Source organism: Mobula birostris, chromosome 1, assembly GCF_030028105.1.
Source record: "Mobula birostris isolate sMobBir1 chromosome 1, sMobBir1.hap1, whole genome shotgun sequence".
Classification (NCBI taxonomy): Eukaryota; Metazoa; Chordata; class Chondrichthyes; order Myliobatiformes; family Myliobatidae; genus Mobula; species Mobula birostris.
The window spans coordinates 178,846,608-178,862,785 of NC_092370.1; the positions used below are offsets into that span (position 1 = coordinate 178,846,608).

A 16,178-nucleotide genomic window follows, 5' to 3' on the forward strand; every position below is an offset into this window, starting at 1 on the left:
TTCAACTTTTCCCTAACTCAAATCCTCAAGTTCTGGCAACATCCTTGTAAATTTTCTCTGTACTCTTTCAATCTTATTGAAATCTTTCCTGTACGTAGGTGACCAGAACTGCACACATTACTCCAAATTTGGCCTCAAAGTCTCATTCAACATAACATCCTATCTGTGTTGCCCTTAAGGCATTTATTTGACTTTGTTGGGTCTACATTTTAAATGATTTGTTTGTAATTACTTTCTAGTTAAAGGTTAATAATTAAGTTACAGTTTAACAAAGGTAAATTCATTGTCTATGGTATATCGCGGCATGTGATGACGCCACCTCCAGTTTTGCCGCGTCTTATGTGTAACCTCCGGTTCGGAGGTGTGAAGGTGGGTGCCATGCATGCAGCATGACCGTGAAGAGCTCCGTTTCTACCCACGAGGCAACATTGTAGAAGCAACGCTGCAAGTTCATAAGAATGTATTTGAAGTAAAAATATTAACGCGGTTTCTGTTAAGGAAGTGGCGGTTGGGGTGGCACACGTGTGCCGCCTTTTCAATTTCAAACGCGGGGTCGGCTCGAGCCCGACGGCGGTTTGACGGGACCCCCCCCCCCCCTCGCCCGCTACTCGGGGCAGCTGGAGACACTCGCTAAAAGAGAGTACGTGTGGTCTCCAGGATGAAACAGATGCTGTATATGTTTGTATTTTTTTTTTAAATCAACAGTTTTCACCATACGATGTTAATGTGGAAGAGTGAACAGTAAATGGTTAACCTTACTACGACTTTGTCTTCATTGGCTCCGGTTTAACTTGGTGTTTAGTCAAGAGTTTCAACACACTGCACGAGAACACTACACAATCTCCTATACTCAATACTCTGCATTATGAAAGCCAACTTGCCAAAAGCTCTCTGTATCTACCTGTATTGTCACTTTCAAGGAGTTATGGATCTACATTCCCAGATCTCTGTTCTACCACACTCCTTAATGCCCTACCAGTCACTGTGTGAACCTTACCCTGGTTTGTCCTCCCAAACTGCAACTCCTCACAATTGTCTGCATTAAATTCCATCTGCCATTTTTCAGCCCATTTTTTCCCCAGATGGTCCAGATTATTTTGCAAGCTTTAATAAACATTCCCCCCCCTTCCCAAAATGTCTTTGAGGGCAAACCTCAAGTTTACTCCATCTGTCTGAGAATGCGTTGTTGATACAGTGTCAATTTCAAGAATTTGCTGTCGAGTTTGTTTATTTTGAGGAGAAATATTTGCAGCATCCTTTCCACTTTAAGCTGTTCAAGTCTTAACGCTTGTATACATGGGCAGGGATCACTGTTCTCTAGAAGGCCATGAGCTTTGAGCAATGTTTGTCTGCATAATGAACCTTTACTACTCAGGTTAGTATGCAGTGTAGGCACCTTAAGGGAACAGTTCCATTTAACCCATCAGGTTATTTTCAATCCAGTGGAAAGCGTGTTGGATTATTTATTTATTTATTGAGTTACAGCCCAGAAGAGGCCCTCGAGTCGTGCCACCCAGCAACCCCCGATTTAACCCTAGCCTAATCATGGGGCAACTTACAATGACCAATTAACTGACCAGTACATCTTTGAACTGCAGACGGAAACTGGAGTACCCAGAAAAAACCCATGCATTCGACAGGGAGGACGTACAGGTGGAGCAGGAATTGAACTCTGGAATGCATTGAGCTGTAAAAGCATCGTGCCACCCGCTATGCTACTGTGGTTTTGATGAATGTAATGTTATCACAAACACAAAAAAAGACAAGTATTGAGAGGTTTTATAGGTTGTTTATAAAGTATGGAGTGCTGTTCCCCTATACGCTTTCAATTTGAATTTTTCTTTATTAAATTGTAACTGAGTACAAAAGTCAAGAAAGGTTTTTCATCTTTATATTTCAAATATACACATATCAGTAACTGGTTAATGAACCTTTTTAACCAAAGATCATCTAGTTTTGGTCTGAAAAATGAGTTAGTTCAAAAGATGGAGGAATAGATATTCTTAACATTTATTGCTCTCTCATATTAAGCAATATTTTCAACATCAATTCCTATTTTCCATTATTCTTCAATTAACATAAAAAGCAAATGGAGAAGTAATTTGTTATTTTACTACTTTAAGTCTGAATTCTTTGCAGTTATTTTGGCAAAAAAAGCAACATTTAAATCTCGGAGCTACAAGATGCTAATATACAGTTCTGGGACTTGTGTATAATAGCAACATTTAGAACCACTTCTCTGCAATCACGTTTTCATTTATATAGTTTGAACATGATATTCTTAAAATGCATGTTGTGTGGATAGAAGTGGCTTATTAAATAGCAGAACATTATTAATATTTACCCTTTGCACTACTGTCCTTCTCATCTGAGGTAAATGGGGGATCGACTGAGAACCAGTTGTGGCTGTGACCTTCACCTTGATTTGCAAGTCGGCAGCCAATGTTTTCTGAACCATTTGGTGCTGGGACTCCAAAGGAGAAGGTATTCTGCACAGAAGCATAAAAATGTGAAAAGAAAACTTGATTTGAGACAATAGGTTCAAATTACCTTGTTCAAAGTAAATTTATTACCAAAGTACATATTTGTCACCATATACAACCCTGAGATTCATTTCCTTGCAAGCATACACAATAAATCCAAGAAACAATAGAGTCAATAAAAGACTACACTCAACAGGACAGACAATGTGCAAAAGACAACAAACCGCAAATACAAAAAAACTACTAAATATAATAAATAAGCAATAAATATCAAGAACATGAGATGAAAAGTGCTTGAAAGAAAATCCATAGTTTGTGGGAACAGTTCAGTGACGGGACAGGTGAAGTTGAGTGAAGTTATCTCCACTGGCCAAGGATCTGGTAGTTAAGAGGTATTATCTGTTCCTGAATCTGGTAGTGTGGTCCTGAGGCTCCTCCTTCCTTACGGCAGCAGGAGTGAGAAGAGTATGACTTTCTCGCAACAGCACACCATGTAGATTTGCTCAACAGCTGGGAGGACTTTACCCATGATGTGCTGGGCTGTATCCACTACTTTTTGTAGGATTTTCTATTCAAAGGCATTGGTGTTTCTACACCAGGCTGTGATGCAACCAGTCTATGTAATCTGCGCCACACGTCTATGGAAGTTTGTCAAAGTTTTAGTTGCCATGTCAAACATTGAACATGTACACCAATAAAACAGAATTGTAATTTACATTAATACACAAAAGGATATTTTGATCCAGACTGAGTTATAATGAAAAAGTTAAAAGTTCTTGTTGTTAGAGTAATTTGGACATTAGCTTTTGATGGCCAAGCATGTACAAATAAACCCAGAAATGGGTTCAGAGATATTTGTTGCCAGTTCATCATATAAACTTGTATTTCAATTCTTGGATTATAGAACTTTTTGTGTGAGGGCACATAATCCAAAAACATGCCTATTTTGGCAAACTATGATTTCACCAAGTTTTAATTACATATGATTAAAAACTCAAATTTTTAGTTAATAACCAGGAGATTTGCGATGCCTCAAAACCTCCAGTTGTTTCCAATAGCTGAGAAAATCTTCAACTAATCAAGTAATCTATCTTAAAATTCTGGCAATTCCCTTCAACCATCTAGACCTTTATTTTCTGAATTCAAAACACTGAGTATTTGTAGGCAAGAGGAACAAGTTTGTATGAAGAGTGGTGTAATATGGAGGGAGGGTGATTAGCCAGGAAAACAAAACCAAAAATGGCAAGCTGTTTCATTTTACTGCTATAATCAAACAAAATAAACCAACTGAAAGACAATGCTATAAAACTGCAGACAAGTTCTTATTTCACAATTTGACTGACATTTAAGTTCTACTTTTCAATTAGTGAAAAATGGCATTAATAATATGATCTAACGAAGCTCTATATTTAATCCCACAACTTCCACCAAAGCAATTTTAATTAAATCTTTAAATAACAGCAATCGAAGGTGCTAATAGAAACATGCATCATTATGCAGATTACAGTTTACAAAAGATGTTAAATGGGATGTAAATAACACTTCTGTTTTAAGTGCAGTGTCAAAGTACTGAAGAGAAGATAGCAGAGGGAGGAGCATCAAGGTGCATATTCACAGCACAGTAAAAAAAATCAAAAACTCAAAGTGTAGCAGTATCAGGTTGGGTGTGACATTTCCAAATGAAGAAGAATATTCAACTATAAATACATTTCAAATTTTAAACTATTGCAATGTCGACTTACTGTGTCTTTGCCTTTTCCAAGGCTAAATCTCAAACGCAGGGACTTACGGACAATTTCTTTGCGATTAAGTTTAGGAGAAAAGCAACTAGTTTTTCCTGATTCCAACCTGGAAGACAAATGATTTCTAAATATTTTAAGCTGTCACAGACCTTGGATGACTCTGGATGTAATTGTTATATTGGAAACGGCAACAGCACTTTTCTCATGCTTTTGTCCAAATTTTCCTTAAAAGTTGCAGACCATATTTCTGGGTCAGAACCTTGTTACACAGATGAGATATGGATCAGAGCAAAATAAAATATTAGTATTGAGTATTCACAGAAAGTGGGTGTAGATGGAGAAAATACAGGAGCTCCTAATGTTATAGGTGACTTAGGAAATCCAACTTTACAAAAATCTACCCCACAGTTTTTTTAAAAGAATAAATATAAAACAAAGTATATTAACTTGTCAAAATACACTCTTAAAAAAAAAGTAATGATTATTTGCTATATTGTTTTGCGTTGTAGTGTTAAGTTATTTACTATTTACTATACATGGATTTCACAATCTAACTCATTCTGATCTTGCACCTTATTGCCTATCTACATTACACTTTCTCTGTAGATGGTACATTTTATTTTGCACTCTGTTATTGTTTTACATTGTAGTATTTTCAATGCATTGTGTAATGAATTAATGTGTATAAATAGTATACACATCAAGCTTTTCCCTTTCCTTCATATATGTGACAAAGCTATTTCAATTCCAGGAGCCTAGCAAATAAAAAAAAAACTTATTTCTATCTTAATGTAGTAGCCCCTATCCTCTGAAACCATGCAACCTGGTTCTAAATTGTCCCAACAAGAAAAATATTCTCTCAGCATTTACCCTTGTGAAGCCTTGCCAGACATTGCACTCTTTCTCCAAATCCAGAAGTTATTGACCCAAAAAGCTCAACCTTTCCTCATTAGTAAATACCTTTATTTCAACAAATTTACAATTTGTTTTCTGAACTGCCGCTGTTGCAGGTTTATCTCTGTTTCAATAAGGAAAACAAAACCACACAATGTTTAAGGTGCCTTGTAAATGGCTGGATGATTATAGCAAGACTTTGCACTTTTATACTGCACTCCCTTTGTATTTTAGGTCATGTCAAATACATGTGAAACAGATCTGTGAATTAATTTAGTAAAAACCTCAGGAACATTAACAATGGGACTGTTTCAAGCATTTGACAAATACCTTTCCAGCCTTTTGTTTTCTAGTCTTTTACTTTTTCGTCGATTAGTTGATGCAGATGACTTAACTGTAGCACTTCCAGTAGATAACAACAGTGGACCTTGCAATGATTCCAGCGACACTTGAGGGCTACCTTAAACAAAAACACATTGTATCTTGTCACAAATTAAGCAAGTGCATGACATCATAAATCTAACTAAATCTTAAAGCTTAAAGCTTTATTAAGTTCATTACAAACATATCTGATTACTGTAAAATTTTTTAAAAGGTCAGCAAGTGCCTATAACAAAAGCAGATATGAACAGATTAAGTTCATGGTGGATAAGCGTGCCAATCTAGGTGGCTGTTTTGTCCTCAAATGGTGTGAAGCTTTGAATATCGTTGGACTTGCTGTTATCTCAGCAAAGAATATTTCATTACACTGACATATGTATATATTATAGATGGATGGAAAGACTCTGGGTGTCTGAGGAATGTCACTTTTTTCAGGACACCCAGCCTTTAACAAATTAAAAGGTGTGATAAAATATTACCAACAAAATTTGACAACCATACAAGGCGATAATGGGAGAAACCTTAGTCAAAGTAGCAAGAATTAAGTAGGATCTCAACAGTTTAAGGAAGAAACTAGAGTTTTGTAAAGACAATTGGTTGGGAAATAGAAACTGGCCAGACAACAGGCCAGAAGGACAAAATGACTATTTCCTGCAAATCCTTTGAAACAGCATTAAAATTTGTATTATACTCTCTTCATCACCTTACTTGATAAAAAGCATGGGTTTACACCAGACGCTAAATGACACTGAACAACTGCTTTAAAAATAGACTTGTAAACTTCATTTTTACCATCATTCCTCTTGGTTCCAACAGATGATGGTGTACAATTCTGGCTAAGAAAGCCACTGGGTAATAATTCCAAAGCTATATTGTGTCTGAGTGATCGCCTGTGAAGAGGAAGTAATTTTCACTTTGCAAATTTTACAAGGGCAATTTCAACTTCAAAAGTCAAAAATATTGAAACATTAATATAGACCAGCAAATTAAATTGTCATTGAAATTGATAAATTAATTGGGAAACTAGTTTCCATATTTTTAAAAGTATGAAGGATGTTGGCCTTCTTAAGGTCCGACTCAGAAAGTTCATGAATTCCTAATTATATTTTTGTGGGGTGTGGTGGGACAAGAACTAGATGGGAAAGCAAAATTATCAGCTTGGTGGGAAGTGACAGTCTGCCTTTACTTCATGTAATTCAACAGGATGCAGGACTATATTAATGATGCAAGATACAACTTTATCTGACAGATTTCATAAGATGGTATAAAGATTATTCCAGAATATTAGTGTTACACTCATTTTTTTTTCCTCTATTAAAGTTGACATGCATGAGATTCAGAAATCAGAGTAAGGTTTAAAGTAATATCAGAAGAAACAAAATTGTGACAAAGAATTTCAGCTGTCAAACATTATAAAATTTACTGATCACGATTATTTTTGGTCTGATATTAATATTGTTACACAAGCAAAACGACAAGAAGATGATTGATTGGTTCAATAAAATTTGCAAAAGAGCATTCCATGAATGTCTGATCATTGTTTTTCAGAAAGCCAAGTATGGATACTGTTTGCAATCAAACAATGATAATTCTAAATAAATGAACACTTAACAAAACAGATTTTAAATGCAAGCTGCCTGATACATAGAATTCCCCTGGAAAGGATAAAGATGAAGAGAAAACAGGATTATATTACATTATGAATTTTACATAACAAGACACTTGTGAAAATCCTTAGGTACCATATTATAGAAAAAGAATGTTATAACACTGGCGAAGGCGCTAAGAAAATTCACCAGGATGTTGCCTGATATGGATGTGGCAGATTTGAGGAGAGACTGGAGAGACTAGGTATGTTTCTCTGGACAGAGGAGGTTAGAGGGAACGTGATTAAGACATATAAAATTGAGGGGTGTAGATCAGTTAGTATGCAGGAAATGTTTTCCATTATCAGAGATAAATTAAGTGAGAGGACATACTTAGGATAAGGGGTATGAGAGGTAGAAGAGATCTGAGGGGGTCCTTTTACACTTCAGGAGCAATGAGTACCTGTACTGTACTGCTGGAGAGTGTGTGGAAGCTGATTCACTATCAGTATTTAAAAAGCATCTTAAAACACTTAAATTGGCTAGGCGTAGAAGGCTTAAGGACATGTACTGGAAGATAGGATCAATGAGCATACATGCTAACTAGTCAGCTGAAAGCGGCAGGCTGAATTACCTGCTTCCATTCTGATGGACTCTCCATTACCCTTCTTGTATAACTTGTTATATAAAATATTAGGGAACCACTTCATTGAACACCTTTGCTCCATCCGACATTAAAAGCTGAATTTCCCACTGCTCCCATTTTAATTCTACTTCCCTATCCCATAGCCTTCTCTACTGCCAAGATGAAGGCACACTCATGTTGGAGGAATACCCCATCTTCCATCTGGATAACCTCCAACTTGATGGCATGAACATCAATTTCTCTTACTTCCAATAATTTTTCCCCTTCCCTCCCCCCCATTACAGCTCCCATCTTAACCCCTTCTCTTCTCACTTGCCCATGACCTCCCTCTAATGACCCGCCTCCTTCCCTTTCTCACATGGTCCATTCTCCTCTCCATCAGATTCCTCCTTCAGTCCTTTATATCTCTTCCACCTATCAAATCCTGGCTTCTCACTTCATACCCACCTCCCCCACCCACCATTCTCATCACCTGATTTCACCCATCACCTGCTAGCTTGTATTCGTTCCCTCCCCCAACCTTATTCTGACTCCTTTCCAGTTCAGAAGGGTCTCAGCCCAAAGTTGACTGCTCAATCTCCTCCATAAATGCTATATAACCAGCTGAGTTCCTCTGGCCCAGGAGCTCTGAACCTTTTTATGCCATGGACTCCTACCATCAACCGAGGCATCCATTTGACCCCAGATTGGGAACTCCTGCGCTTTTGTGTTTATTACGACATATTTAATGTTTTTTGATGTTAACCTCTGTAGTGAACAGAAATTCTTATCCAGACTTCAATGGAAAATAAGAAATAATTGACCTGAAGTCTAATCCATAGCTTTTTTTGTCATAATGCTCAAATGCATCAAATGATACCAATGACACTTAGAAATATCTGAGATCTATGATTTGATCAGTTTGCATCAGCAGTGAAATAAATATTCAGCAGAAGCCTGTGGTTTATTGGAGCAAAACTCTCAAAATGAATTTTCCTCTTTATAGCACTAAATCAGTTCAGATTTGATTAGAAGTCAGAAGAATGATACCAATCCACGCACTTAGCATTTAAATCTTAGGTTTATAATCTCAGACAAATTTTAATATTTTTGAAAGATCAATGAAAAACCTACAGTACTGAGCAAATCTTAGGCATCCTAGATTTTACATATGGTATGGCCTCCACAGAGCCCTAATCTCAACATTATCAAGGCTGTCTGGGATTACCTGGAGAGACATTATTTGAAAGCATCTTTGCTTTACATAATTATTTTACATGTGCCTAAGACTTTTGCACAGTCCTGTATTGGTAGTTGTAAATTATAAAAATACATTCATTCCTGCAGCCCTCACTGTTTATGGACTTATCCAGCATTCTTTTTTAAAAGTGATCAGTTTCTCAATCATGTATCTTCAAGAATGAAAATACCTTGATTTTGAAGCCCCTCCTCTCCTCTCCTCAGCAGTATACTATAGGGGGAAATGTACCTTTTTTTGTTTGAAAATCCAAGGCTTTGTGAAGAATCTACCAGTAGTTTCCGTTTCCATGTTGGAGTTTTAATTACCGGCGTTCCCGAAGATGTTTCTAATCAAGTTTATATAAAAAAAATTATATCGCTGTTTATTTGATATGTAAACACACCAAAAAATCAAAATAAGTTTAAAGCTCTAATAATGAATTTTATCAGATGATATAGAATACAAAAAAAAGATGCTGTTTCAGACATTTAAGGTCATAGGAAATCTGTTGGAGAGTTTATCTGAAATGGCTTATCAGTTCAGAAGAAAACAAAAATGTTTGGACAGACCTCATTTTAACTGAAGACTGGCCAAGTCAATATCCTCTCAGCTTTACAGCAATGTGCCATTTGGAAACTTCATATAATAACTTGCAGCTTTGTTTTTTGTGAGCTCCAATGGTACAATTCCTGAACATCTCATTGATTTCATGAATTATCCCAGTAATGAGGTAGATACAAGTACATATCAGAGTATTGAGTACAGGTGTTGGGGTGTTATGCCGAAGTTGCATAAGACATTGGTGAGGGGAAATATGGAATATTGTGTACAGTTTTGCTTACTTAGCTACAGAAAAGACATCAATAAGATTGAAAGCGTACACAGAAAACTTACAATGATGTTGCCAGACATGAATGCCTAAATTATAGGGAAAAGTTGAATAGGTTGACTTTATTCCCTGGCACAGGAGAAATAAGGGAAGTTTTGATGCAGGTATACAAAACTATGAGTGGTACAGATAGGGTTCTCCCCCTCTCCCCCCACTGAGCTTTGGTGAGACTGGAACAAGAGGCTAAGGGTGAGAGATTAAATATTTAAGGGGAAACCTGAAGGGGAATGGTTTCACTCAGAGAATGGAACAAACTACCAATGGAAGCAGTAATTGTGGGTTCAGTTGTAACATTTAAGAGAAGTTCGGATAAGTACATGGATTGGAGGGGTAGGAAGGTCCAGTTGTGGGTTGATGGGACTAGGCAGAAAAGCATAGACTGTATGATCTGCTTCTGTGCTGTAGTGCTATATGATTCTAAATAAACATCAATATAAAATTAAATGGTTTAGAGAGGGGCGAAGAATGCATTGAATATAAAAAAGTACTCTACTCCATTTTTCTTATTTTGATACCCCATTTATAATGTTTTTACAGAGTATTTTATTTTACTTCAGTAATACCTACCCTACCTATCAGCGATTCATACTCACTAAGTACCCAAGGATGCCTTTAACTGCTCAGCTTGTGATTTTAAAGAGACTTGGAATTTGATCAATTTGCTGTATACAATGCTGTTGTCTTAATGCTATTCTATAAATCATAATACAGGTTTATTGAACAATTAAGTTCAATTTAATTATTTAAAGCAATCAATATAAACAATATACTTCCGAATCATTAGAAACCTCTCTACCACTCAAATTGCTAGAAAAAATACCATTACTGGCTAACATTAGGATCTCTAAAATTGATGCAAAAAGTTGTCCAACTTTGTGTGTACCAATTTACAAGACTTCAGTAAGCCAAACGGCAGAATGAACAGACTCTTGATGTTAAGGAACTTATAGTTTCTGTGGTCATAAAGGTGACTAGATTAAGTATAGGTAAGAGAACTATGGAAGAAATGTAACCTGATAATCTGACCCTTGGAGAAATGATTGTGGTCTAGGGCCTGCCAGAGGTAGGAATTGTATAACCAGATGAAGCCCATGACAACGGCCTTGGCTTAAAACCAAATGCAAAAAAAGAGTCAGGTAGAGATAGTGAGCCTGCTGACCATCCAGAAATGAAGAGGAAGGCAAAAAAACCAGCCTGGCATGATGACAGAACAATTCCGTTGTGTATGTGGCCTGTTTACACAACTAAGTTGTTAATAAAAACACTGGAGACGGGAACTAAGTTTCATGGTTCTTTACTGGTAGAGTCTGAAGTTTTACTCACACACATACAGATCTATATGTGCCTAATACCGCATGCAACGGCATGTTACTACAACATAAAGTAGTCCCTTATTATAATGTAGGCTATACAGTACAAATTCCATACATGCAAATTGCTGAATCTTCACCTTTTTAATGGGCTTAATTGGGATATGAGAATAGAATATGACTAAAGATTAGGAGAAATTATACAAAACACTTAAGGTCATGAGCAATAATAACCCAAAAACAACAATAATAAAAAGAGGACCCTGAATTTGGAATACAAGGCAGGCTACAACCCACTGAATTGAGCCTGGCCAGTTCATCTTCTATGCATTACATCTAATTACCCACGAGATTTTGTGGTTCAATATAAATAAACAGCAAATGAGAAAAGTTAAATGCAAAGTCGTTAAGAGTTAAGGATGAACTGAATGCCTGCCTACTTTAAGTGAATTGAGTTCCAAAAGTCTGAGTTGTACTAAACTTTATATATACAAAATAATCTGCAGACGCTGTGATCAAAGCAACACTTTCAGTATGCTGGATGAACTCAGCAGGTCGGGCAGCATCAGTTAGAAATGATGAGTTGACGTTTCGGGCCGGAACCCTTCGTCAGGACTGAAGAACGAAAGATGGGGAAGGATTTTAAGAATGCTTGTAGCTTCAGTTGAAAGACCAGTAATTTGAAAGACAAAGGGGTGGGGGAGGGGAAGCATTGATGTCATAGCCCTGAAAACAATGGGTAGTAGAAGAAGGAGGTGGAACCATGAGGGAGCTGGTGCAGGGGGGGGGGGGTAGAGTGAAATAGGGATGGGGGGGTGGGGGAGGGAGTTACCGGAAGTTGGAGAATTCTACGTTCATACCAAGGGGCTGGAGACTACCTAGACGGTATATGAGGTGTTGCTCCTCCATCCTGAGTTTAGCCTCATCATGGCAGTAGAGGAGGCCATGTATGGACATATCTGAATGGGAATGGGAAGCAGAGTTGAAGTGGGGTAACGGAATGCTGGCCTTCATTGCTAGAGGGATTGAATTTAAGAGCAGGGAGGGTATGCTGCAATTGTACAGGGTACTGGTGAGGCCGTATCTGGAGTACTGCATGCAGTACTGGTCTCCTTACTTGAAGAAGGATATACTGGCTTTGGAGGTGGTGCAGAGGAGGTTCACCAGGAGGATTCCAGAGATGAGGTGGTTAGACTATGAGAAGAGATTGAGTCACCTGGGACTGTACTCACTGGAATTCAGAAGGATGAGAGATCTTATAGAAACATAAAATTATGAAAGGGATGGATAAGATAGAGGCAGGAAAGTTGTTTCTACTGGTAGGTGAGACTAGAACCAGGGACATAGCCTCAAGATTTTGGGGATTTAGGATGGAAATGAGAAGGAACTGCTTTTCTGAAAGAGTGGTGAATCTGTGGAATTCTCTGCCTGATGAAGCAGTGAAAACTACCTCAGGAAATATACTTAAGGTTGGATAGATTTTTGCATAATAGGGGAATTAAGGGTTTTGGGGAAAAGGCAGGTAGGTGGAGATCATAGTCAGATCAGCCATGATCTTATAGAATGGCGGAACAGGCTAGATAGGCCAGATTGCCTACTCCTGCTCTTATTTCTTATGTACTCAAATCTGGATCTAAATTTACGTGCAAAACTATCAAACATTTCATAGAACTCAACCATATAATGACTGCTAAAATAAATATTGACGCAGCCAGATTGTTAATTAAATCAGACTTATTACTTTTCATTTAATTAAGTAGTAAGGCTCCTTCACTGCTTTTTTTCTGCAACTTATTTGCAGAATCACGAAGTGTTTGGAGCAGAGAAGGAAGCCATAGAATCATTTGAGTTCAACTTGTTCTACACAAGAGCCATTTGGTTAGTCTCATTTCCCCCTCCCCAACTCTGCAAATTATTCATTCCCTTTTGAGCCGCTAAAATTAAATCTGGCTCCACTACTTTGGTAATGTATTTCAGACTTTATTCACCTGCTGTATAAAAGTAGTTCTCATGTTAGCTTTGGTTCTTTTGCCAATCAATCTCATTCAGTGTCCTCTGCCGCCGGGCATGGCTTCCTTCCACCTTCTCTATATTTCTCTCTCCTAATCCACTCAGGTTCTCTCAATTATGCCTTCTTTTCAACCACCCAGCCCCACTATTATCCAGTTTATAGCCCCCCCCCCACCATTCCATATGATTCTCACCCACTGAACTTGGATATCGTAATAATGATGAGTCAGAGTACATGAAGGAAACAGAACCTTGTGACTTGGTGTCTTGACAACAATCTTGCCCTTAATGTCAGCAAAACAAGAGATGGTCACTGACTTGAAGCAGGGCAGTGCCCATGCTCATGTTTACAACACTACTACTGAGGTTGAGAGGATTGAAAGCTTCAACTTCCAAGGAGTGAACATCAACAACAGCCTGCCCAGTCCAAAAAGGCTGATACCATGGCCAAGAAAGTTCACCAACGCCTCTACTTCCTCAGGCCGCTAAATAAATTTGGCATGTCCTCTCTGACCCTCACCAATTTTTATCTGAATACATTACAATTTGGTAGAGCAACTGCTCTGCCTGTGACGCCAACAAAAGTGTCAAGTTCTGGATGCTGTTCAGCACATCACAGAAACCAACCTCCCCTCTATGTACTCCCTGTCTCAGTAACTCAGCCACCATAGTCAAAGTCCCCACCCACCCCACATATTCCTCCTCCTCCCATTGGGCAGAAGATAGAAAAGCCCGAAAGCATGTTTATCAGGCTCAAGGTCAGCTTCTAACCCACTGTTATCAGAGACTTGAACAGACCTCTTATACAAGATGGATACTTCACATCAATCTTGTCATGACATTGCAATTTATTATTTAAATACACTGCACTTTCTCTACAGTCTTTCCATTTTATTCTACATTGCTATTGTTTTACCTTGTTCTACTTCAGTGCACTGTGTAACGATTTGATCTGTATGAACAGTACGCAAGACAAGCTTTTCACTGTATCTTAATCCATGTAGCAATAATAAATCTGCTTCTTAAATCTTAGATAGAGTAGCCTGGGTAAAAGCCAAACCACATCCCTGAATGAGAAGTACATGTGTTTGGCTGTTAACCTAATAATAACACAAGTATATGATTTCTCTGTTCTTCCATAAATACCTCTATTTTAAATGTATTTGTATTTATTTTTATATTTCTTTTGATACCATTGAAGCAAATCCAGCAACCATTTAAAATAATAAGTTTAGTTATTATCCATTCATTATTTCAGTGAATTTGGTTTGGAGCAAAGGGACAAGATACAATATTAACAGATAGACTTTAAAAAAATTACTAAATCTTAATAGTTTGCTTTTCCTGGAAGTAACTTTTTTTTGTACATTGCTTAGGATTTTGTACAAATAGGTCACGATTACAGTTCTTGTTCCACCTACCAGATGTATCGGTGTGAGAAGTAGCAGGTGTTCTATTTGATTTAAGTTTACTTAGTGCTCCACTGACGATATCTGAAATGCAAGAGAGGGAGAGAAATTAAAATCCACACACATTTTTAACTGATATGAATTTCCAATTTGGCAGATTCACAGTTCATTCCAAAACAATTCACTTGTCAATAAAATGGTCTGTACTTTTCCTTGTATTTAATAATGTTTAATAGCTTTAGGAAATAAAAGAATTTGAACAGCTAAGCACAAATATATCCCAAACTGCACGTCTGAACTTTACTAAGTTTACTTGAAATCCGGGATTAAACAATTAAACATCTTAAGAATATATTCATATTGTATTTGTATTCAAAATTTACTCTATACTAGAAAAGATTTCTTGGCCATACCCACAATAGTTTGCACAAATTTAGTCACTGGGCTTTTATCTTGGTTCAAATCTGGACTTTCAATGAGGTTACTGCTTGATGGCTACAAACACTGTATACAAAGTTTGGGGGAAACAGCAAGCTATGTTTAGTGAATTGGGTTTTCATTCCGTAGCCTATTACTCAATGGTTTGTGAACTTTGATCAAATATTTTTCTTTCCAGAGATTTAGTTTAAATGTCCTGGAGAGTGTCTATTAATTTTTGTACCTTTGACCAATTTCACATAGTCTTACCCAATGAAATGTTAAATATTTCCCTCCATAGATGGTGGCTGAACTGCTGAGTTCCTCCAGCATTTCCTGTGTGTAGCCCTACACTTATTGTAATTGGATAGAATGATTCATATTAACATGGGAAAATGTAGTAAATCTGCCAAATCAGATATCAAGTCAAGAATGTACAATCACAGAATCAGGCCTTTTGGCCCACCATGTCCAAACTGACTATCAAGTATTTGCTAGAGGAAGCACCTGGGTCCAATTTTCCATGAGGATTCGGAGCCACCAAAGATTCTAATAATGACCACTGCTGAGAAATTTTTTTAAAAATCATCACTGGATAACTGACAAGTTTGAATTTCAGCTCTCCACAGAAGGCAAGAATATTAAGAATATAAATACCAAACACAGAGGGTTGAATGCTGAAAAATGTAATGTACTCTAAAATATGTAAGTGCGTGGTAACTATTTTACAATGTTATTAGCGAAGTATACTTAGCCAGTATAAATTCCATCAAAATAGATTCAAAGAAAATTAAATGCATCTTTTTTAATTATGCCAATGAACTTGTATTTTTTTTTTTTAAAAAAAGCCTATTCACTCAAACTGAGAATTACCATCTGGCATTTTTCATCACAAATTTCATTTCTTTTTCAATGGCCAACTGACAGACATCTGTTCTCAATTTAGGGAAGGTTCTACTGGAGACAACTAACAGTATGCCAGCCCTTTGATATTCTATGCACTCCTGTCCAAGGGTACTGATAAAGCAAGGTATTCACAAGAAATGCTTTAGCCAAGAACTACTTGTTATGGCCAACTTGATTCAAGGTCTGTTGTAGACAGTCAAACAACATATCCAGCCATACTTCAGACAAAAATGCAAAAGCTCCAGTTATCTCTACAAAGGTATTGCCATTTAACACAAAAACATTT

At 37.3% G+C, this 16,178-nt stretch overlaps 1 protein-coding gene across 1 annotated transcript in view; it reads right to left on the reverse strand.

Annotated features, from left to right (window-relative positions):
• Positions 1 to 16,178, reverse strand: part of LOC140201969 (rho GTPase-activating protein 11A-like) — a 62,715-nt gene that overhangs the window by 4,673 nt on the left and 41,864 nt on the right. The window contains exons 7-12 of the mRNA XM_072266841.1: positions 14,582 to 14,653; positions 9,201 to 9,297; positions 6,293 to 6,390; positions 5,450 to 5,579; positions 4,226 to 4,331; positions 2,345 to 2,489 (exon numbers count right to left, since the gene is read on the reverse strand). Coding sequence (XP_072122942.1) covers positions 2,345 to 2,489; positions 4,226 to 4,331; positions 5,450 to 5,579; positions 6,293 to 6,390; positions 9,201 to 9,297; positions 14,582 to 14,653 — 648 coding nt within the window. The remainder of the gene's footprint in view (positions 1 to 2,344; positions 2,490 to 4,225; positions 4,332 to 5,449; positions 5,580 to 6,292; positions 6,391 to 9,200; positions 9,298 to 14,581; positions 14,654 to 16,178) is intronic.